Consider the following 25,504-nt stretch of genomic DNA (forward strand, 5'->3'; position numbering starts at 1 on the left):
CCTCTCTTTCAAACTGCAGGCAAAGACTCCCAGATCTTTAAACTCTCTTCTAAGCTCAGCCTGAGGACGACTGATGAACACTTTCCTGTAGTTAAGCAGCATTAAATGTCAGCACATTACCAAAGCAAACACTGACACCTCATCATACAGGGTTTGCTTTTGCTTCGAGTGGAATCCATCTTCCTTCTCTTTCTTTAGTGTGAACTATTTAAACAGAAAGTACAATGAGATGCAGTCTGCACATGAATAATCAATTCACACTGAAAGTAACAAATATGCATAAAGTGGAACGAAATGCAAATTCAGTGCAACACGAGCTATAAGAAGAGATTCGTACAGTGTAGCAAGTTCCACACTCTCTTCAGCAAAACCAAGCCAAACCAACAAAACTCACATCAGCAGCAAAGCATTGATAATAAATTAAGATTACACCCATAAAGTGTATTTTATAATTTAATTAATGATTTCATAATCAGTCATTTAATATAGAACATTTGAATATTAACAGCGAATCTGTTTTGCACATGTGAGAGTGAAGAATCTGCTTCTGTTTCCTCCCTTTATAGATGATTACACGTTATAATGTATTTTTCAGTGTAATCCAAACAAGTTCTACCTGACCCTTACATTGCCCCCTTTCATATTTTTTCAAAAAAAAAAATATATATATATATATATTATTTTAATTGTTTGACGCAAGTACACAAGTCTCTAAGTAATAGGTTTTTTAATAGACTAAGTAAAACTGAAACAGTGGATACAGGGTAACACTTTATTTTAGGGACCACCTGACTGTTCGCAAAGAGCTTGATTGACAGGTGATCTGACCAATCATAACGCCGAACCCACTATCTTGTCTGACAGCTATGGCTGGAAACTAACAATAAATAAAAAAATTTACCTATTAGATTGTGTTTTATTAACATCTACACCTACCCCGATCCTAAACAATAATGAAGAAACAGTAATTATTGGTGTACAGTGTGACAAAAAATGTGCTATATTGATGTGCACATGCTCAGGAGCCGCAGCTGTATCCCAACCACAAATCAGACAGGAGAGTAGATTGACTTCGGTGGACTTAAACTTGAAAAACATTGTGTTCCACAGTTATTCGTGTTCATTTTGTGCTTAAAGTAAATATGAAAGGAGGATTGGTTCGCATGGCACTTTAACTGAGTGATCTGTCATTAAAGAGCCACAATACTGTATTTATTAACACTCAGAGTCCTGAGACCTTGTTTCATACCAGAAGTAACCTGCTCTGTGTTCTCTGTTGGTGTGTTGTAAGTCTCCTCTTTGCTCTGCGATGTATTTTTCACTGCGTGAGAACATGAGTGTTGCGTGAGAGCGGCATTGTTTGTTGGGGGTAGCAACAGTAACTAAGGGGGGCGGGTTTTTGTGAATGGTCAATTCCCACTATTAACTATTGCTTATTAGCATGTACTGTACTGTATATTACTAGCATATTGGTGTAACGTATTATCTGTCTGTCTTAGTGTTTTTGGTTATGACCTGGTTTTCCGGAGTTGTTCTGATTAGTTCTGTGTTGAAGTACCTTGAGCTTCCTTTTACTCACTGTCTGTCCTTGTTTCGGTTGTGTTTGGTAGCATGTATTCCTGTTCTCCAGTGAGTTTGATTTTAAACAAGTGTTCCTGAACGTTCTCCTTCGTTGGGCTATCGTTTGAGACTACCATTCCATAACATTTGGCTGTTTATTAGTGCTTATTAGGCACATATTAATGCCTTATTCTGCATAATCATATTCTATATCCCCTAACCGAACCCAATATACCTACACTTAGCAACTACCTTACTAACTATTAATAAGCAGAAAATTAGGAGTTTACTGAGGGATAAACTCTTAGTTAATGGTGAATATGTGTGTTACTGGATATGGGTTTTGGGCGCGGTGTAGTTGATACTGTGATGTAATCAGGTTGAATGGTGGACTCATCATTCTGAGAAAATATAACGAAGGATTGCTCTTTAGTGTGCTTTAGTACTGTCGCTTGTCTGTTAGTGTCTCATAGAGTCCAGATGACTTTGCTTTACTCATAGAGCTGTCCAGAGAGATTCTGCTCTGTCACCCATCAGTCGGCTCTCTCGTCACCCCTGGGGGGTCATGCTCGGATAGCAGGTTAGCTGCTTTATGTCTAGACCAAGTCTTTCAGTTAGACTAGTTTACCTGTAGAACAGAGAACGTAAGAGCCTAATGGCAGCTTGCTGCTGAGATTTGGGCTAAAGATTTATTTTACCCAGCAGAGCAGATACTCTCCAACAATGTAACATCAAGAGGACTTCATTTTCCTAACACTGTTTATTTGTGCATAAATGGAGCTGTTAAAAAGTAATTCTGCCCATGAAAAATACAGAGTCATCAAAAGAAATAGTGCAGTGGTTTCTGCATCATTGTAATTAATTGCATTGCTCCAGAGACACTGTACGAATGCAGAGAGAGGAGAAAACCAGTCCTGATCACAAGTGCTGAAGAAACCAGAGACATCAGCGGGTTCATCATTATCTCTAAGTGTTACTGACAGTTATCTGCTGACACTAGCCATGTTTTTCTTCATTACAAGTGATTCTGTGTTTAATATAATTTGGGTCATATTTTCTTATACAATAAATAGTTATTTCATGGAATCTTTAAAGAATGTGATGTGTTTCTGTTTTGTTCTGCATTAGCCTCTTTCACACAAACACACACACACACACACACACACACACACACACACACACACACACACACACACACACACACACAACACACACACAACACACTCACGCTCACTCACCCACACACACACACACACACAAACACACACACACACACACACACATCCACACAAACACACACACACACACACACACACACACACACACACACACACACACCACACACACACACACACACATACATACATGCAAACACACACACACACAAAAACACACACACACACACACACACACATATAAAACCAGCGCTTTAGTATAGGTACCAATTCAAACAATTAACAATTCCTAATTAACAAAACTTAAAGAAATAAACAAGCGTGTGTTTTGGTTGGGTTCTTTTATTCAGCCAGCGTCATTCGCAACAGCTCGGTACCACACAGTACAACATGACTCAATACTGATAGTCTCGTTCAAAACCTCGCGTGAACTAACTTTTCTTTTCTAGGTTTTTTCTCCGGGGGGTTTTCTCTCTGGCTTACTGCCACCAACTGGACACCCATCACATAGCTGTATACTACAAATTGACATGCATGTACTGAATAATTAAATAACCATTATTAATAAAATAACTGAAATTACAAAAACTATTACATGGGGGGGGGTCTAGCTTTTAACTCACAATTATCTTATAACAATTATACTATTCTATCAATGTATATTCTAGATTTCCCCACATTCTCCCCTACAAAACAGAATGTAGTCCCGACATTCTCAGAATAAATTACTGGTTATCTACCTGTAGATAATTTCTTTGGTAGGAGTCAGTGATACAACAGTTTTAGTACTCGTGCTATACTGTCACACGACACACAACATGTATCTCCTTTTCCATGCAGTGTGTTTGTAGCAGACATCATTGTGCACCATGATCTTCTACCACCATCGCTGTTTATCAACAGGAATCTGTACTTTCACTGAAGGAATCTAACCTTGCACCATTGAAACAATTTACTAAATGTTTTCTTCTGGAATGTGATGGTAACTATTTTCTCTCTCAAACAAAAATATGAACTCAATCTTATTCTGATCTTAATTTAACATTTTAACTAGAACTAATTACTGTGATTTAATTCAGCAGTTTACCCATCTACAATACTAGGCTGACCTAGAGTATGGTAAGTAAACAATTTTTTTTGTTTTCTGTTTCTCAAAGGATATACTCTTTTGCAGGCAGGTTGTGAAGGAGTCTCCCCGTCACTCTCTTCAGGATCATCAGTTTCTCCAGCCTCCTCTCTGGATGAGGACACATCGTCTTCTCCCCTTCCTGCTCCTTGTTCATGTTCAACCTCTGATTCTGCATCGTTCAGCATCACTGTGTCTTCTGAATGAGGTTCTGGTGGTTCTCCGATGCTCTGATTCTCCTTTTTGACTGGCACTCCAACCAGGCATTTCCAATCATCCTCACCATCTGAACTATCCCAGAATGTTTGATTTTGCTGTGTCAATGTTTTTTTTTCAGTCTTGGCTTTTTTCTTTTTTTCTTTTTCAGGTCTTCCAGGTAAACATTCTCTCTCTGCAGGTAAGTAGTCACACGGTAACAAGAGGTTCCTGTGTAGTGTTCTTGTTTTCTTGCCTTGTTCAGGTCGAACTTCATATACCGGACTATCCTGGTACTTCCTCTTGGTGACGACATAAACTTGTTCCTCCCAAAATGATCGAAGCTTCCCAGGTCCACCTTTTTCCTTGAAGTTCCGAACAAGTACTCTGTTCCCAGGGATCAGTTCAGCTCCATGTATTTTCTTATCGTACAAAGCTTTACCTCTTTCGTTCTCTTTGTGTGACACTCTTGAGGCTAACTTGTAAGCTTCTGTCATTCTCTTTCTACAGTCCTCAGCATAGTCATGGTACGATGAGCTTTGGTTCTTTGCTGGTACACCGAACATGATATCAATGGGCAGTCTGGGAGTACGGCCGAACAGGAGATAATAGGGAGCAAACCCTGTAGCCTCACTTTTCGTACAGTTGTATGCATTCACAACTTTTGCAAGTGACGTCTTCCAGTCAGCTTTGGCGTTTTCTGGTAAGGTCCTCAGCATTGCTAGCAAAGTTCGATTAAACCGCTCAACTTGACCGTTGCCCTGCGGGTGATACGGTGTCGTGTGGGAGCCTTGCACGCCACTGTACTCTTGCAGCTTTGAGAACAGCTTGTTATCAAACTCCCTACCTTGGTCGTGATGCAGTTTTGTCGGGAACCCAAACTTCAAAACAAAGTCCCCGAACACCTTCTCAGCCGCTGTCTTGGCGCTCTTGTTTCTGCATGCATACGCCTGTGCGAATCGCGTGAAGTGGTCCATCACAACTAAAATGTATTCATAACCTCCCTTACTCTTCTCTAGGTGCAGAAAATCAATAAAGACCAGCTCAAATGGATAAGTGGTGGTGATGTTTACCAGAGGAGCTCGGGTCAGTTTGTTTGGACGCTTGCTTCTCAAGCAACTACAAACACGTGTGACAAAATGTTCCACTTCCTTTTGCATGTGGGGCCAATAAAACCGATCTCTAATTAAGTTCAGCACCCTTTCTGCTCCCAGGTGGCCCATGTCTTGATGTAACTCCTTATAAACGAGCTCATGGTATGTCCTAGGCAATACCAACTGATCACGAGTTGCTGTTTTCCGAAACAAGAGACCATGTTCATCCAGGTATAATTTTGCTCTTTCCCTCATCAGTCCCCGAAGCTCTCTACCCTGACTTCTGTTCACAGGCCGGGGTTTCATTTTTAGATACGTAACAGCTTCTCTGATTTCAGGGTCTTCCTCTTGGGCTTTTCTCAGTACCTCCTTGGGGATCTCTGCAACTGAAGTGAATAGCTCCTCCTCCTGTTCTCCCGACAACGCAGTTTCAATTGTAAGTGGACACAACCACGGCCCTCTCTCCTGACTCTGTACTACCGCCGACTGAGATAAGCTGACCATGACTTCTGGGTGCACTTCTTCTGAACAGGTTTTCATGTACTGTTCCATATCCAGCGGCATACGCGACAAGCCATCCGCGTCCCCATTTGACTTTCCTGGGCGGTATTTGATGGTAAATCGAAAGTCAGCAAGTTCCGCTACCCATCTGTACGTTGTGGCATTTAACTTGGCTGTTGACATCACATATGTGAGAGGGTTATTGTCCGTGTACACAATGAATGATGGTGCATGATAGACATAGTCCCTGAACCGCTCACATATAGCCCACTTCATGGCCAAGAACTCCAACTTTCCTGAGTGGAGATGGTAGTTTTTCTCAGGGGGGGTTAGGGTTCTTGATCCATACGCTATTACCACTAACTTCCCTCTTTGCCTTTGATAAAGCACCGCACCAAGGCCTTCCTGTGAAGCGTCGCAATGGAGTACAAAAGGGTCATCCAGATCTGGATATCCCAGCACTGGTGGGTTAGATAAATAATCGATTAACTCACACAGGGCCTTTTGATGTTCATCTGTCCCACGTGACTGGATGTGATGACACAAGCTGTCCTTCCACGTGACTTGGCCATGTTTCCCTTTTCCCTTTCCTTTCCGCTTCATCTGTACTTTCCCTATTGGTGTCTTTTTTTCGGCGAGCAGCAGATAGAGAGGTACGGCCTTGCGGGAAAAGTTTTCAATGTATGATCGGTAGTAGGAGAGAAATCCTAACAACTTTCTCACCTCACCTACTGTCTTAGGGGTCCTTTCTTTCAGTGCTTGGACAGGAGCAACGTCAGCCGGGTCCATCGTGTACCCATCTTTTGTCACCAGCCTCCCTAGGAATCGTACCTGATTTCGGAACACTTCACATTTTCGAGGCGTTAGTTTGACACCATGATTTTGATAACACTGCAGCACTTTTCTAATGTCCTGAAGATGATCATCAAATGTTTTAGAATGAACTAAATTATCATCCAAATATGGTTGACATACCTCATCACGCAATTCTCTCAGGCACTCCTCCATGCTCCTTTGGAATTCAGCAGGTGCATTTGACAATCCGAAAGGGACCCTCACCCATTCATATAGTCCCCACGGTGTAATGAAGGCAGTGAGAGGTCGGCTGGATTCTTCTACAAAACCCTGGTGATAGGCTTTGCCTTGATCAAGGACTGAAAACCAGGTGTTGCCTGCCAAGCTGTCGAGCATGTCCTGTATGCGGGGAATAGGGTGTCTATCTGGAATGGATTTCTTGTTTAACTCCCGATAGTCACAGCAGAGGCGGAGAGTTCCATCTTTTTTACGCACACAGACTACTGGTGAAGAATATGGTGACTTAGATTTAGTAATCCACCCCTTATTTAACAGATCCTCCAGGTATTCTTTCACCTCTCTGCGAAGTGGCTTCGGGACTGACATGTATGTGTGCTTCACGAATGTGGTATCATGGAGGCGGATTTTTAGCTGGAGAGATGGAATACATCCTACATCGCTGTCATCACGAGCAAAAGCACCACTCTCCTCCCTTAAAAGCTGCTTCACCTTCTGCTGCTGTTCAGGTTTTAGGTGATCAATGCATACAGGAGGGTCCCATAGGTTTTCTTTTTGAACCGTTAACGTTGTATTTGCGTTTTCTGTAGATTGTCTGACTTGTTCACCATCTTTTTGGAACAGGCTTTGCTGGTGTGAGCAACAGTCGCACATGCAACCTCTTTCTGAGCGGTCACTGGTCTCACCTCGGCAGGGTAGATGTATTTTACTCGCTGTATATGGCCCAGAACTGCCCGTGGAGGCAAGTCAATGTCATGAGTAGTATCATTGATCACAGAAACACAGATGCGTGAACAGGTCCCTCTCTTAAGGCAAACAATGTTTTCCTCCACCCTCAATCCATCTGGCCACTTCGCGCACTCATCCGGTACAAAAAGAGCATCTTGATCAGATAGCAAAGGGCCCGTTTTGATGCAACATTTGACAGCTCTAGCCTGTTGGGCAGGGATTTTTGTTACTGACTTTCCTACCTTCACTACTCCATCACTGAACACTTCGTCTTGGCTTCTCACTAAGTTCAGCAAAACCTCTGCTTTATTGCAGTCACAGGACAGTGCAGTACTCATTGCTTTGGTCTTTACATTGGTAGGTCGCTCTACACCACTGTTCAACAGGTACTCAATGACATTGTAACCAATGATGGGCTCCTCTGCCACTTCATCGTCACCACATACCAATACCGGTACCTCCAGTTCCAACGGTGTGTTTTTGTCTGTTCCCAGCTTGAATGTCACTTCGACCCAGCTTTCAAACGGGATCACTGTTTGATTCACTGCTCGACCGGTGAGGGTTCCAGGGCCTAGGATCTCTTCAAGGCCACGCAGTGTTGTGTGTGGGAGATGTTCTTTTTTTCGCCACTTTTCATTCATGAGACAGACTTGTGAGCCAGTATCCCATAGCGCTTTTGTTGCTACACCATCAAAGAAACAGTTCACCATACATTTTTCTCCGATCAAATTCAATAACTGTGCATTATGTTTGGTGGACAGCTGATTAGTAGTTATGGATCTGATATGCTGCAGAGGACACTCCTTTCGCTTTACTACTTCCTGAGTTTCCAGCTGCTTAATGCCATCACACAAGGTGTCATATTGATGTTCTGGCCACAGTGAGGGTGTGGTGTGAGTTGTTACTGCCATACTGCTAGCTGAGTGTCCTCTTTCGGTTCTTCCTGTAGGTGGTCCCCTGCACCCTCTGGAAAGATGTCCACTTTGCCCACATTTAAAGCAATGATCACACTGGTCACCTCTGCCATTATCTTGACATCCACGGCATACTCCCTTCCTTTCTCCTGGGCTGCGTGGAACGGTAAGTACTCATCGCTTTCCTCATTTCTCCGATCTCCTCTTTCAGCTGTTTAACGACCTCATAAAGCTCAGAGTCTTTCTTGTCCATGACTTGTGGAGTTTTCAAAGCTTTAAATTGTGTGCATGTGGACTGTTCTTTACCTCCCACAGCATGACCCTTTCTCTCTTGACTTTGACGTAGTTCTACTGGAACCTCACTGACTTTAGTTTCTTTGATGTTGGCATTTTTCTTGAACTTTTGCTGTCGTTCACACTCAAGACTTGCAGCTTCGTTCAAAGCTGTGATGAGAACCTCATCTGTGATTGTAGGATCATCAAGGCAAGTTTTTAGCTGATACTTAATGTGATCATTCGATAACCCTGTTCCTAGTGCGCGCAGAAATCTTCTCTGTATGAGATCAGGGCTGTATGGTTCTTCTCCATCTGGTTCTCGAGCAGCAGCTAAAAGTCTTTCCTTCAACTCAATGGCACGGAATAGGAAGTTTTGTGGTGACTCACGGCTCTCTTGAGTGATATTTATCAGCCGATGATACAGGTCTGTGGAGCTTTCTTCCTTATAATGGCCTTTAAGAATCGTGCGCAGCTGAGAAAGGGTTAAATCAGTCTTGATCTCCAGCATATCACGCAGGCTCATACCTGGACTCACCGCTCTTATCACAGCATCAATAATTTCAGACTCTCTGTGTCCCTTGTTCACTCCAGCATCAATTTGGTGCATCAAGTTGTTGTATGAAAGCTTATCTTTCTGACCACGTTCTCCAATTTGGCCATTAATCTTAAAATCACGCCGGATAGTGACTTCAGGAACTGCATGATGATGATCAGAAAACACAGGGGGACTTGACACATCAGGAACTTTCAAACTCAGACGTTGGATTACGTTTTTTAACACATTTGTTGACAACTCAAAACTGATGCTGCAATTCTGTGTACTGTCTCTTTAAATGCGCGAGCTCCGCCGAATTTCTGTCTGCGTCACTACTGCAATCTTGTACCGCGCGGTCGCTGCTTTGCGTCATCTTGCTAGAAAACTCTAACAAATCTAACACATGTTGACGGGCTACATCGTCATCTTCCGTCTCTATAACATTCTCTACTGATTCATTTATTAATCTGATCAGCGAGTGCCTTTTGGTTTGTCCCTCCTCCACTGACAGTTTCACATACACACACACCTCGTGCAGCTGATTGAGCCGCAGCCGGAGCAACGCAACGCTCAGCTGATCTTGCAGTTGCTCAGTGTCCATGCTCAGCGTCTTCGTAGACAACTACCTCAAAACGGCACCGCCGATCCCAATCCTCGTCGCCAGTATTTTGTAGCACACTTGAAGGAATGAACAAGCGTGTGTTTTGGTTGGGTTCTTTTATTCAGCCAGCGTCATTCGCAACAGCTCCGTACCCACACAGTACAACATGACTCAATACTGATAGTCTCGTTCAAAACCTCGCGTGAACTAACTTTTCTTTTCTAGGTTTTTCTCCGGGGGGTTTTCTCTCTCTGGCTTACTGCCACCAACTGGACACCCATCACATAGCTGTATACTACAAATTGACATGCATGTACTGAATAATTAAATAACCATTATTAATAAAATAACTGAAATTACAAAAACTATTACATGGGGGGGGTCTAGCTTTTAACTCACAATTATCTTATAACAATTATACTATTCTATCAATGTATATTCTAGATTTCCCCACACTTATTATTAACATGTTGGCTGTTTAGTAATGCTTATAAAGCACATATCCTGCATGATCATATTCTAAATCCCTAATCCTGCCCAGTAACTAAACATAACAACTACCTTACTAACTAGAAATGAGCAGCAAATTAGTAGTTTGTTGAGGCAAAAGTCATAGTTTATAGTGAGAATTGGACCTTAAAATAAAGTCTGACTGAGTAAACATTAACACTGAGCACAGTTGTCAATACCGTGATCTGAGGAGATCCAGACTTGGTGTTAAAAATCACCTCCACCAACACGTGCAATACTTGAGTTAATGACAGACGGTCAGTTGATGCACTTCAACAGATGCTCAGCAAATAGTTAGCAAAAACAAAGAGATTATATGTTTACTGAATTGAAACATTATCATATTGTGTGTGTGTGTGTGTGTGTGTGTGTGTGTGTGTGTGTGTGTGTGTGTGTGTGTGTGTGTGTGTGTGTGTTAAAGAATTATTTAATGTCCTGTTGGTCAGCCAGTAGATCAGTGGTTCTCAATCCTGGTCCTGCAGAACCCCCAACACTGCACATTTGAGATGTCTCCCTATTCAAACACACCTGATTAAACTCATCAGCTCATTAGTGAAGACTCCAAGACCTCAAATGTGTGTGTCAGATAAGAAAAAGCAAAAGCGTGCAGTGTTGGGGTTCTCCAGGACCAGGATCGTGAACCACTGGAGTAGAGCATAGTGCCAGAAACAGAAAATCTGTGACAAATGTAAGTCATGTGGAGCACACAAACTGATATTTGTATACACTGAAGAGGCATGGAATTAAAATGTATAATGCAAGTTATAGACATTAATGTGAATAACTGATATGAATGTAAACATCATAACTGGATCTTCCAGTGAAACATCAGGCTTTACTCTGTGATCTCCTGTCATTTAGTGTTATTAAGCCCCGCCCCTGCAAACTCACGCTCATCTGCATACACGTTTGAGAGCCACGCCCACATCTCAACATCCAATCAACAATCATCCGCACAGAACCAAGTCCCGCCCTACATGTGTTTGTTTTTGAACCATCGTTACACTCAGACGTGCATCACAGAACAGAAGAAACCTCTGGCTCTGCTAAGTTGCTTGGTAATGCACATATGGACCCTGAGCTGCATTAGCTGCACACTGAAATGTGCTGAGAGGTTCACGCTAGAGAAGGTAGAGATGGTCAGTGAGGTCTAACCTGACAAGGAAATATGCCATACTTTACCTGTGTGATGTAGATAAACTTGTAATTTGCTTTGGAGAAAAGCATCTGTATGAATGTCTTTTAAATGGCTAGACAGCAAAGAAGAAGCAGTTTTGAGTTAGTGAGAGGAATCTTTCATTCAGTGCAATATTGCTAATGTGTTTTTATTGTTTTGCAGCACTTCTTACGACCAGACCACCAAAAGTGCTGTTCCCGTCAGAGAGACAGGCCAGCGTCATAGATGTCCAGCTCGGTGAGTCCCACATCAAACACACATGCCCTTTTCTCTCACAGAAGTGTTCTAGTGCAGTCATGCGTGATGAACTTGGCAGAAATAAAAATGCTGAAAGAGTGCATGAAATCAACATAAGGGTTTTGTAGTATGCAGCCCGTCTCACTTTTTCACAATTTCTCCTTGTTACACCTCCACAATTCCTCTAGACTAGAAAAGAGGACGTAACAAATTGGGGGCTCACCCAGTATCTGAATCATACCCCTCTCTTTGAGCTCATCTTTACGCTAGTGTACTCCTAAACATGTAGCAGATATATGTGTTTAATAAGCAAATAATCTGACATCCTGCTATTAGCACACAGGCTCTTTATCAGAAGTCTGACGTCAGCCTTAATCAAATAAAACCACGTTTTCCCCTCAGTCTGGAGTCAGAGCGTCTTCACTGCTTTCAATACATCATTTCTGGGGTGGTGTATGTCATGTATGTGTACATGTCAATGCATTGTGTGCCTTCAGGGCATCCTATATCCTTTATATATATTTGGAAGACTATGAAAAAAGGGTGAATATACTGTACTTGGCTTATAAGCAAACTTCCATCAGCAGCATGTAAACATCTCTCAGAAATACCCAGCTGCTGCTGCTGGTTTATTTGCCCTACATGTTTAGCAATGCTTAGCAAATGGACAATTAGGAGAGGACGCTGCGAATGTAATCATCGTGCAAGTGGAAATGGTCTCTGGTGCTGCAAAATGCATTTTATTAATTTTAATGATGGCGTGAACAAGGAATATTTCCCATGTTCCTGCGAGATCTCTGCAGGGCAACAGAAGCAGCAAACCAAGCAGTTTGGAAGCGAAGAAAACATTTGCATTCATCTGATAAATACCTCTTGAATGAGTTTCAGTATATGTTTAATGAACCTATCTGCTTGAACTCAGTCTCATCAGTGTTGTATCCAGTAACAAGCTACTACTACAAAACACAACATTTGTTTTCTGCCTTTTTTTCCTCAAATTGTGCAAAACACAACAAAATGCAGACACACACTGAAATAGTGTAAGGTTCTCATGTAAAAGAGCTATATCTGATAAACAATGCCAAAATATCCATCCAGTTTTTAGTTCCAGATCATAGTGAGCTGTCTACCTAGATAGTGTTTTAAGGCATTATGGGCCAGATTTACACACATCTTGTGCCAACACAACCCTCCTTTGGCAGTAAAAAACTACTGTCAGGATTTACTAATGACTTGTTTGCCCTGTTGAATAAATCTGGCCTGTAAGTTCATTGCACAGGCCTTTCCAGACGGTAGCTGCTTTATGAGATCTCATTCTGGCTCAGATCTGAGGCAGACTACATACTATGAGAAACTTTGCAAGTATATGTCAACTTATTCTACTAACCCTAAACTTAACCTAATAGTCTACTCTGAGAGTTAGTAGACATGTAGTAGCAAATTAATGAGAATTAGCTGACATGTAGTTGTAAAGTTACTTAAGAGTTAGTGGAATGTCTGAAGTGGACCGTGTAAGCACACAGTATAACACTATCTGCAGCGTCTGTTACTGTATCTGACACAATCAGTCCAGCACATATAACACACACACACATCTCTGTTCCTGTCAAACCCCCCCTCTTTCTCTTCAAAGTATTTACTCCTGTCTGGATCCATTTGTAACGCTCCTCATCCAACCTCGGGCTGTTGTCAGGAGCAAAATAGCTGGAGATTTTCTCATATTTAATCTGTCAGCTCCCGCTAAATTATAACGCATTACTCTGACAGCACAGGAAATGGACTTTGAGTCCTTGAAATGTCAACTATTTCTCAGTAAGTGAACTGCATTCCAGACGATCTTTCAGCGCTAGAGATCTGCAGGCGCTCCACGAGAAGTCCATTTGCTGGCGGTGCAATTAAAGCGTTGGTCAGAAGTGTCTGAAGTGAAATTAGTGAAATCATCTGTACGTTCTGTCCTAGTGACGTTTACAGGAGTAAGGCAGCATCTGCTTCACAGAGCACAGAGGAGATGACATGAGCTTCTGTACAGAAGACCGGGATTAATGACTGCAGCTGATAAACTGAGCGGGTTTACCACTGCCAGTCTGGACTCATGTTTGATCCGACTGACACATCAAGAGATTTTACCCAAAATCAGATAAAAAAGACAAGTGCATGGTAAAACTGGTCACATGTCGTATGTTGATCATTGTACATCAGTCCAGTAGGTCCAGGCCTGTTCTCTCTTCTCTCACACAGTGATGCTCACCTCGGGTCACAGCAGCTGTCCAGAGCTCCACATCACCTGTGCTCATAGCGCAGATGGACTGACCGACTCCCTAAACCTGACCACACGATCACAACTTCTGAGTCTGTGCCATTTCTGCACCAACCAAATAACACAAAGCATTTGTTAGCTTTTCTGTGGATAATGTAAGTGCTGAACACAGCGGCACAATGCTGGAGTGTTTTGCATGTGCACAGAATCATACAAAATTAAGATGAGTTTGTTTCTTCATCAGGTTTGTAGAAATGTGTCACTGCATCAGTGTCTCAGCAATGGATGCTCTGCAGTGAATGGGTGCCGTCAGAATGACAGTCCAAACAGCTGATAAAAACATCACAATAATCCACAAGTAATCCACAGCACTCCAGTCCATCAGTGAACATCTGGAGAAGACAAAAGATGAAACACATCCAGCATTAAGACGCGTTTAACTTTCACTTCCATCTAAAATATGAGTTTATAATCCAAAATAAGACTGGACTCTCATTCTGACGGCACCCATTCACTCACTGCAGAGCATCCAGTGCTGAGACACTGATGCAGTGACACATTTCTCCAGATCTGATGAAGAAACACTCTCATGCTGGTCTTGGGTGACCTGAGGATGTCACTGAACACTATATATAAGATCCAAGTGCAGTTTTAATGAGTGATCCAGACAAAGATCCAAAAACAGGGCAGAAGAAAAAAGCACAAGAACAAGGTCACCCAGAAGACAACAGCAGCAAAAATACACACAGAAGACAGAGTGACAGAAACACAGTGCGATGCTCAGTGAACATGGTATATATCAGGGTAAGCTAAAAATGACAAACAGCTGAAGGCAGTGACGCATGATAGTCTGTGCAAGGGTGAAGGGAATGAAGTCCAGAACAAAACAGGCAGTGACCCGGGAAGAGTGCCCTCCGGTGGCTGTCATACACACACCAGCTGATGGCCGTGACACACACTGAGCACATTTTCATTGTTGGATGAACTATTCCTGCAAAGACAAATCCCTCAAACAATTCGATACAAATAATGAATTTTAAAGCAAGTTTCTCACACACTCCTCCTGTTTGCCATCAGTCAGACAGATACACTCACTTCAGACTACACCATTCAAACACTTATTATTGAGTGAGTCATTACACACCGTGTTTCATATCTGTGGTTAATGCTGTGGTTCTCGTGCACTGTGGGCCCATAATGTTACAAACAGAGACAAAATAAGTGATATATGTGTTACAGGTCCCGGGCAGTCGGGAAGACTGTAAGCAGTAATCAACTTGACATTAAATGAGAGAGAGAGACAAGAGTTAGTTGTTTCCTTAATGGTCCTCTTTGTTGTCTTTTAATACACATACAAATTTGCATTTCAGAGTCAGTAAGACACTTTGAATCACAAAATGATTCATAAACATGTTGGTACAAAATAATACACACTGTATAGATCAAATAAACAATAAATAAATAAATAAATAAATGATAACAACCTTAACCAAATGTACAGGAATGCCCTAATTCTTACAACTGGCCTGAATTCAGGTAATGTTAAGTATCTTAAGTAAACAACTCAAGTGAGTAACTTATTTCAGGTAAGTGATAATGTTACATGAGTAAACTTTTCTATGACATACTGTAAGTGTCTTAAAATTATTAATAAAATAAATAATCAACTGAAACAAATTATTTGGACATTAAAACATGTAAATTACAGTTTGGTATGAAATTTAATTAATTTAACTAACCTTGACATTAAATGAGAGAGAGAGACAAGAGTTAGTTGTTTCCTTAATGGTCCTCTTTGTTGTCTGAGGATGCGCTGCAGTCGTCATGGTAACTCTACTCTCTCAACTGCCACCCAGAGTTCAGAAAATGCAGCTGAACAATTCAGTGCAAACTCATCATACATTCAAGTAATTAAAATAAAACTTATATATACATGTAAATAGAAATGAACATATGTAAAAATAAAAAGGAAATATATATAAATAATTTAATATGTGACCCAAACTATATGTAGGGTGGTCACACTCTCCCCAACAACAGAAGCTAATGCCTCCAAATATTCTTTAAATAACCATATTAACTTGTAAATTCCTTTTCTCAATAGGCAAATAATGGTGTCATTGTCTGATATGGTATGAAAGGAGCAGTTATGTAGAATGATGGTATGTATATTGGTGATGGAGAAGTGTAGTATTGTGAATAACTGCTTGCTGGCATGGCTGGTGTCCCATAAAACCCTAAAGTGTTAACTGCTGTGTGTGTCTGTAATGATGGCTGACCTAAATGTGACTAGGTAAGTCTCTGTCCTGGTCTTTAATGTCTTGTAGATCTCCTGGGTTGTATTGAAGGGGGATTTTGTATAGTTGTGTGAGAGTTAGTTTGGACAACAGGAATGCCTCCATTTTCATGGATGCTCTCTAGTATGAGTGTATCCTCAACTACAGGTAAGTATTCTTCATCTGCTTGTGTTTCTGCAGGTAGATTTTCCTCATCCTTTTTGTTCGCTTTGTCTCTTTCCACTTATAGGTTCTCTGAGACTGGGAAGTGTAAGACTTTCAGACGATCCTTGGTAAGTTGGCTCTCTCTCCTTTGACAACATAGGTTGTACATTTTTATCTCTTTTTGGTGTACTCTCTGGTATCCTTACCCAGTAGTATGTATTTTCTTCTTCAGAATCAGTCATATCACTGTTTGATGAAGTACCTCTCTTTGTTTTAGACCTCGTCTTTCTGTTGTTCCCCTTTCTTGCTGCAGGTGGCATCTCCGATACAGGTGACGAAACAGGTAGGTCAACAGGTAAGTCATTTACAAGGTGTAGCAGATTTCTGTGTAGAGTTCGAATTTTTGACGTATCATTTTCTGGACTGACTCTATATACTGGGCTGTCATTTAGTTGTTCTTTAACAATGTAGATTTGTTTCTTCCAGTAAGACTTAAGTTTTTCTGGTCCACCTTTTCTCATCATATTCTGGACAAGAACTCTGTCTCCAGGATGCAGAGTGATTCCCCTCGACTGACGGTCATAATATTTTTTTTCCTTTTTCACTAGACAGTTTACTGTTTCCAATTGCAATTCTGTATGCTTCTTTCATTCGTGCAGCCCATTTATCCGCATATCTTGTTGGAGACTCATCTGTTTCTTCCGAGTTCAATCCAAACAGTAAATCGACTGGCAGACGAGGAGATCGACCAAACATTAAGTAGAAGGGTGAAAATCCAGTTGCCTCATGTCTCGTGCAGTTATAAGCATGGACAACACATGCTAGATGTTCTTTCCAGTTCTCCTTTTCCTTCTCTTGGAGTGTTCTCAGCATTTGTAAGAGAGTCCTATTGAATCGCTCAGCTGGGTTACCTTGGGGGTGATAGGGTGTGGTCCTTGAATGTCCAACTCCAGACAGTCTATTCAAGGTCTTGAACAGTTCATTCTCAAACTCTCTTCCTTGGTCGTGATGTAATTTATTTGGATATCCAAAGCGTGGAATAAAATCATTGAATATCTTTTCTGCTGCTGTTCTTCCAGCCTTGTTCTTGGTTGCATAGGCTTCAGCATACCTGGTAAAGTGATCAACTACAACCAGTATGTACTCAAAACCACCTTTACTTCTCTCCAAGTGTAGATAATCTATGGAAACGAGTTCAAGAGGAAAAGTAGTTGTAATGCTTTACATTGGAGCGTCTCTCATGGGTAACAGGCCTTCTTTTGCTTAATGCATGAACATCTTCTGGTAACATAATGTTCAATGTCCATTTTCATATGTGGCCAATAAAATCTCTCTCTTGCCAGATGTATCACCCTTTCTGTGCCCACGTGACCCATGTCATCATGAAGATGCTTCAGGACCTTCTTTTTAAATTCAGCAGGTAAGACCAGTTGTTTCTGATGAGTGGTCCTTCGATACAGCAAGCCATTTTCAATGTGCAGTTTTTGCCACTCATGTAATAATTTCTTGGCTGGGCCCTGTAACCCTCTTCTGACTTCACTGGTGAGAGTTTGGTTGTTTTCTTTAAGTTTGAATATGTCCCCAATAGCAGGATCTTCTTTCTGTGCTCTCTGTAACTCACTTTGATGTATTGTTGACAGTAAGCCATGGTGTGACGATTCTAGGCATGTGTTGATGTCAGAGTTCTGAGCTGTAATGAGAGTAGCTATCCAGGCTACATCCTTTTTATTTGCTACCTGGCTCCCTTCCCAAGTTGCACGAACTGCATCAACTGACATTTCCCCTGAACATGAGGCCACATACCATTCTATGTCCAGAGGACAACGAGAGAGAGTGTCAGCATCTATATTTTCCTTTCCTGGTCTGTACTTGATGTCAAAATGGAAATCGGACAATTCTCCGACCCAACGGTGGCCCACAGCATTGAGCTTGGCGGTGCTCATCACATAGGTCAGGGGGTTATTATCAGTGTACACAGTGAAGTGAGGCGCATAAAAACAGATAATCACGGAATTTCTCACATATAGCCCACTTCAAGGCTAGGAATTCAAGCTTGCCAGAGTGAAGATTGTAATTTTTCTCTGCTGGGGAAAGAGTTCTGGATCATTAAGCAATGACCCTTAACTTCCCGTTCTGCCATTGATAGAGAACTGCCCCCAAACCCTTCTGAGATGCATCAGTATGGAGAGTGAAGGGAGAGTTGAAATCAGGATAAGCCAGCACAGGTGGATGGGTAAGAATGTCAATCAATGTTCCCAGGGTGTTCTTGTGGTTCTTCAGTCCAAACCACTGGTGTTTTAGAAGGAAGCTGGTTACCTTTCCCTTTGGTTTTTGTTGTTTCTTTCCATCAGTCTGTCTGTATTATTGTTCTTTACTTGCAAAAGATCATAGATGGGTTTGGCAATTCTAGAGAAGTCCTGGATGTATGTTCTGTAATAGCTTAGGAATCCCAGCAATCTTCGCACTTCTCCGATGGTGCTTGGTGACTTTTCTCCCAGTGACAAAATGGCGTTGAGGTCTTTGGGGTCAATGCGGACACCCTTCAGCAGAAATGAGTCGTCCCACATAGCGAACCTCTCTTTTGAAGAACTCACATTTTTTTGGTCTGAGTTTCACCCCATGCTGTTGTAGTGCTTTTAAGACCCTTCTAAGTCTTTCAAGGTGGTCTTCAAAAGTCTTTGCATAACAGAGTATGTCATCCAGGTAAGGTATGCAACAATCATCTCGAAGGGAGTCCAGCATCTCTTCCATGCTTCTCTGGAATGCAGCAGGTGCATTGGTCAGCCCAAAAGGAATCCTTAACCACTCATATAACCCCCATGGTGTAATGAAAGCCGTCAGATGTCTGGATCCCTCAGCCATAAACCCTTGGTAGTATGCCTTCCCTTGGTCAAGGATGGAAAACCAGCTGTAACCCCCTAAAGTATCTGTAATATCTTGTATACGAGGCAAAGGATGTCTGTCTGGTACTGTCTTCTTATTAAGTGAACGGTAGTCAATGCAAAGTCTAAGTGAACCATCTTTCTTTCTTACGCATACAACAGGAGCAGAGTATGGTGACTTGGACTTAACAATCCAACCTCTAGCCAACAAGTCTTGAATGTACTCCTTGACTTCCTGATAGAGTGGTTTAGGTACAGAGGCGTACGTTCTTTGCACAGGTATGTCATCCTTCAACGTAATAGCCATCTGCAGACTAGGAATGCATCCTATGTCATCATCGTCACGTGCAAAAGCTGCTGACTCTTCATAAAGCAGTTCTTTCACTTGTTCTTGCTGTTCTTTACTGAGGTGGCTAAGATCAACTGGAGGATGCCAAAGTGTTGAAGGATTTCTTCCTTCATCCTTGGTACCAGCCAGGGAGTCTAAGCTGTTTACTTCCACATATAAAGGTTGAAAATCTGCTTGATCAGTTTCAATTACTTTTCTGACTGCCTGAATGCTCCCAAGTGTGGTCTTCCGGGGCAGTGTGATGCTATGCATAGTTCGATTGCCAATAGGTATTTGAACATATGGATTCTGTGGATTTTGAATTTTCAAAAGTCCCTCACCAACAATCAACTGGTCAAACTGTGGACACCCCATGACAGGTTCAAACAGGACCATTGGGTTGGTGAGATCGAAGTTGTTTGGAACACGACACTTAACATGAGTGACACAACCTGAGTGGATAACAATATCCTGCGGTCCAACATTAATTGAAACCTGGAAATCCAAATCTAGCTCATTTGAAGTTTGCTGATATTGAATGAGATTGACAAGAGCATTGGCCTTATCGTCTTCAATTTCCATTGCTGTGCTGAGGAGGTTGGCTAGGGTGAACAAGGCTTGTGATCGACTTTCTCTAGCTCTTATAATCTCTTGGACAACATTAAAGCCCAGAATTGGTCTTTCTAACCCAATCCTGCTTACAAGAAAAGGAACCTGTAAAGCCAGTCTAGGGTCTTCACTCCCCAGAAGGTTAAGAGAAATCTCCACCCAACCATGAAAGGGTATTAGGTCCTTTTTTACATCTCTGACCTCCAGTTCCTGTGGGTCAATAATCTCTGTGAGTGGGCGAAGCTTTACGTGAGGTAAGTAAATTTCTTTCCAATTATAATCCATAATGCTCACCTGAGCTCCTGTGTCTAATAAAACACTGACAGTATAACCATTCATAGTACATTTCAACATACACTTTTCTCCTACAAGCTGAGCAACTCTCATTTGATTGGACTGGTGTGATAAGTATGGAGATGTAATGTTATGGATTTGTTTTGACAAAGTCGAAGTGGTTGTAGGAGCTTGTAACATTTCATACTGGGACGAACACTTTACTTCGATCACTGGTTGTCCCTCTGCAGTGATCGTTCCCCATTTCCCTGCTCTTTTGGCTTCCTAAGGCAACCTACAGCTCTGTGTCCCTCTGCACCGCATATAAAAACAATGATTGCAAGTAGTCAAATTTTTATCTGTGCATTCGTGGCATCTTGACTGTTGTTGTCTTTGAAGAGAACCTCTGCTTGAAAAGAATTGAGTTTGGGTCTTGACCTGTATTGACATTGTGATTGATACTGGGTCTGAGAATGCACCTCTGTATCCGGGTTGTACAATGGCATGGCAGATGGTGGGAACAGTGTCGGATGCTGAAAGTCAAAAGCGGGCTGTTGGGGTGGTTGCTGTAGTTGCTGACGTCTTTGAGGTTGTGTCTCGTTGTGCTCGTACCACGAATTAGAAGGTTTTGGCATTCCAGACTGTTTCAGGGAATTCACTGCAGTAGTTAAAGCTTCTATTTGTACCTTCAGCTGCTGAATGGTCTTATCTTTTGCCATCTCAGCCACTCCCACCATTTCTTTAGCCCCACTGTAAGACTCAAACTGTGCGCTGTGTGCATGCACCACCTTATGGCGAGTAGACTGACCCAGCCGGCGCTGCCTCTCACTTTCATCACTTGTAATTCTTATTACATGCCTCAGCAGGGTTTCATCAGAAACATTATGGTCTGAGAGGAAAGGTCTCAACTCTCGCCAAATGTCACTGTGCTTTAGGCCGATGCATTGTGAAACAGTATGGAGAAACACACTCTGAACTGTATGATCATCATATTTGATGTCTGAATTCACCTGTCTAGAGCAGAACAAAATCTTCTGCTTTAGGCTGATCATGCGGTACAGGAACTGCTGTGGCGTCTCATGGTCCTGCTGCTTGGCAGTCATAAGTTCCTGGAAAAGTTCAGTACTGCTTCTTTCACCTAAATGAGACTGGAGAAAACTCTTCAATTCCACAACAGTCATGTCATCCTTGGTTATTAACATATCTTTAAAATGTCCAGGTTTAATCATGCGGAACACCCCCCGGATTATATCGCTTTCAGTGCAGCCTTCCTTAATGCCTTCGTCTATTTGCTTGCACAGGTTGCTGAAACTTATGTCAGACACACTGTCTCCTATTTGTCCCCCATGGATCCTGAATTCTCGACGTTGCAACATTGCAATGTCTCTAATGGAGACCATGGTCTCAGGTGCAGAATGAGATGTACTGTGATTATTTAATTCATGCCTTGGAATGCTGGAATATGCGGGATTATTATTGTTTGGAAGATGTGTGTGTGATGTGACTGTGGCTGTAGGAAGTGTGGTAGGTATCGTTCTACAGGCTAAAAGTTTTCTACCTAAATCCTCATAGTTTGATAACATTCTCTGGTACTCATCCTCTGATATGTCTGTGTTATGAGGTGCAATAGATGGCTGGGTAACCATTTCAGTCCTAGTAGCACGTTGCTCTACAATTTCATCAATACAATCATTTAAAATTCAACAACACAGTCATCCCTTGATCAGGTAGCCTAGACAATTCACAGCTTTTCATGTAAGTGACAATATAATTAATGTAGCTCTCTTCATCACCATTCTTTAATTGTGTAACATCTGCATCTGATGCTGAGTTAATGTCTTTTGCCAGCTGGAAGAGTTCACCTGTGTTCAAAGTGTAGACTTTCTTCTTGATGTTCCAGACAAGTCTCTTTCTTTCTTCGTCGGACATGATGCACTTCCAGGTAGATCTGGTTATGTGGTGATGAGCCTGGTCAGGATGATGCTGGTCACCTGCTCCCCTTATCCTCTCACACACACGTTGCTCCCTTCCTGAAGAATGTGCTTTGCTGTCCCTAGGTTCAAAATCACTGGACCAGGCGTCTTCAGAGTAACGCTGATCCCGGACGAGCCCCCAAAATCTGTTACAGGTCCCGGGCAGTCGGGAAGACTGTAAGCAGTAATCAACTTGACATTAAATGAGAAAGAGAGAGAAGAGAGAATTGTTTCCTTAACGGTCCTCTTTGTTGTCTTTTAATACACATACAAATTTGCATTTCAGAGTCAGTAAGACACTTTGAATCACAAAATGATTCATAAACATGTTGGTACAAAATAATACACACTGTATAGATCAAATAAACAATAAATAAATAAATAAATAAATGATAACAACCTTAACCAAATGTACAGGAATGCCCTAATTCTTACAACTGGCCTGAATTCAGGTAATGTTAAGTATCTTAAGTAAACAACTCAAGTGAGTAACTTATTTCAGGTAAGTGATAATGTTACATGAGTAAACTTTTCTATGACATACTGTAAGTGTCTTAAAATTATTAATAAAATAAATAATCAACTGAAACAAATTATTTGGACATTAAAACATGTAAATTACAGTTTGGTATGAAATTTAAATTAATTTAACTAACCTTGACATTAAATGAGAGAGAGAGACAAGAGTTAGTTGTTTCCTTAATGGTCCTCCTTGTTGTCTGAGGATGCGCTGCAGTCGTCATGGTAACTCTACTCTCTCAACTGCCACCCAGAGTTCAGAAAATGCAGCTGAACTATTCAGTGCAAACTCATCATACATTCAAGTAATTAAAATAAAAACTTATATATACATGTAAATAGAAATGAACATATGTAAAAATAAAAAAGGAAATATATATAAATAATTTAATATGTGACCCAAACTATATGTGGGGTGGTCACATATGAGATGAGCTCAGAGAAAAGCATTTTCAAGTCAATAACATGAATAACTTTTTCAGGACTGGACTAGTCTGACATGTTCGTAAGAACCACGCTGTCAGATCAAATACCACAGTATTTACTGCTATTACTTCTGTCTGATGTTTTCAGTAGATCAGTTTATCTTAAAGCATCATGATCTGTAGATCTGGAGACCTTCTGACCCTCACACAAATATTAAAATGTTCATGAAACATATCAGCACTTCTGTCTGATCATCAGTTTGTTTCAGACTATGTTTGATTCATCTGTGACTGAAACACGACGGCTAATTCAGGACAGAGCATCTTTCATTCAGTCATACAGCTTAAATAAAGCTATTAAACACATGCTCAGATATCACTGTTAGGCTGAAAGAGTTTTTTAGTTGTTTAGTTTCTGCTTTCTGTTTGATCTTCTTCAGTGGACAGTGAACTAAAGCAGTTTTTTGATCATTCTGACCATTAGACGAGGATATGATTCTGTGTGGACTGTAGAATGCACAGCTGGTTTAGATTAGATGCAGGGTTGATCCTGATGTCTACTGTAAGCATGTATTTATGCATGAAAGGCCTCTGCAGTTTCTTCAGCTCTGGGTCTGATTCCTGGAGCAAACTGGATGAAGTGTTGAGCACTAAACATTGCGGCCGGCCACAGCCTCGTTCATTTGCATCTCCTGACACTTTCTATCTCTTAAAAGCTGTAATTGCAGGCAAAGGAAGCTCTTCACTGCTCTGCTACTAATGCTGCTGAAAGCCCTGAAGGGTTTTTACACATTATTTGCATATAATCAGCATACGTGAGAACAGAGGATCAGTGCAGTAAATAAAGCAGAGCTATTCAGAGTTTCCCAATCACTGCTGCAGCAGGTCCATGAGAAGAGCAGCGTGAGCTGAGGACCCAGAGCAATAAACACTCACACTACAGCAGCCTTTCATTCAGGAGCATGAGTGTGTGTGTGTGTGTGTGTGTGTGTGTGTGTGTGTGTGTGTGTGTGTGTGTGTGTGTGAGTGTGTGTGGTGTGTGTGTGAGTGTGTGTGGTGTGTGTGTGTGTGTGTGTGTGTGAGTGTGTGTGTGTGTGTGTGTGTGTGTGTGTGTGTGAGTGTGTGTGTGTGTGTGTGTGTGTGTGCATGTGTGCGTGTGTGTGTGTGTGTGTGTGCGCGCGTGTGTGTCTCTCTGTGTGTGTGTGTGTGTGTGTGTGTGTGTGTGTGTGTGTGTGTGTGTGTGTGTCTGTGTGTTAAAAAATTGTTTATTTGAAACAATGAAACCTACATAAATAAGCTACAAAAATGACATAAACAATAAATTTTACATATTTTTGGAAAGCATAATAAGCATATAGTATAAATTAATTTGTAAGTAATTCATAGCTTATAAACTGTAGACTCTGCATTGTTAATACAAGAATATGGCATGTACAAATATTGAGTGCTCGATTCATTGTCAATGTAATTTACAAATTGTTAAATGCAAAGAGATGGATCATAAACAGTGATAAGAATAAAAATAACAATAATTAGTATATATTCAAGCGAATTACTATATATTAATGTTTAATACAGCTATGGGTTATTGCCTTTAATTTAGTATTTCTTGTGAACTAACCTAAAGTGAGAACTATAACTGATAACCATTAACAACTCCTTTACTACTGATTTAAATACTCTACAGTCGTTAGGAATGGCTGGCAAGTAGTTAAGAAAGGATAATAAAACATGATTTAATGCTTCATGTAGTGAATAAAGAACTCACTATTTGCACATGAGATATTAATGCAGAGAGAACAGTTTGTGAGCTGTGTTCCTGTACTGTGCTGCTGATGCTCGGCAGAGATGCAGCCTCTCTCTTTGACCTTTGGTTGCTTTTAAAGGAAAGTCTTGTGCTGACTGGAGCGCAGCAGTGCATTAGTCCTGTGTGTTTCCCTTCACACACACCTTACGGTGCTTGTGTGTGTTCTGTGAAGGCTCCAGGTCATGGCAGGACGAGTGATGAAGGGAACACTATCTCTGTGATCTCCTGACGGCTTTCAGGTGTTGTAATGACACACACGAAAGAGTCTGGTCCTGGACTGCAGGGCTTTCTTCGGCTACAGCGGGGACTCCAGGCCCATCATCTACTG

The 25,504-nt window shown here is 41.5% G+C and overlaps 1 protein-coding gene across 1 annotated transcript in view; it reads left to right on the forward strand.

Moving 5' to 3' along the window:
• The window catches only part of il1rapl2 (interleukin 1 receptor accessory protein-like 2), a 221,624-nt gene that overhangs the window by 179,176 nt on the left and 16,944 nt on the right, over positions 1–25,504 (forward strand). The window contains exons 6-8 of the mRNA XM_042737732.1: positions 11,588–11,663; positions 21,992–21,997; positions 25,442–25,504. The exon at positions 25,442–25,504 is cut by the window's right edge and continues 60 nt beyond it. Of these exons, the coding sequence (XP_042593666.1) occupies positions 11,588–11,663; positions 21,992–21,997; positions 25,442–25,504 (145 nt within the window). The remainder of the gene's footprint in view (positions 1–11,587; positions 11,664–21,991; positions 21,998–25,441) is intronic.

The sequence above is a fragment of the Cyprinus carpio genome, chromosome B14 (genome assembly GCF_018340385.1).
Source record: "Cyprinus carpio isolate SPL01 chromosome B14, ASM1834038v1, whole genome shotgun sequence".
NCBI lineage: Eukaryota > Metazoa > Chordata > Actinopteri > Cypriniformes > Cyprinidae > Cyprinus > Cyprinus carpio.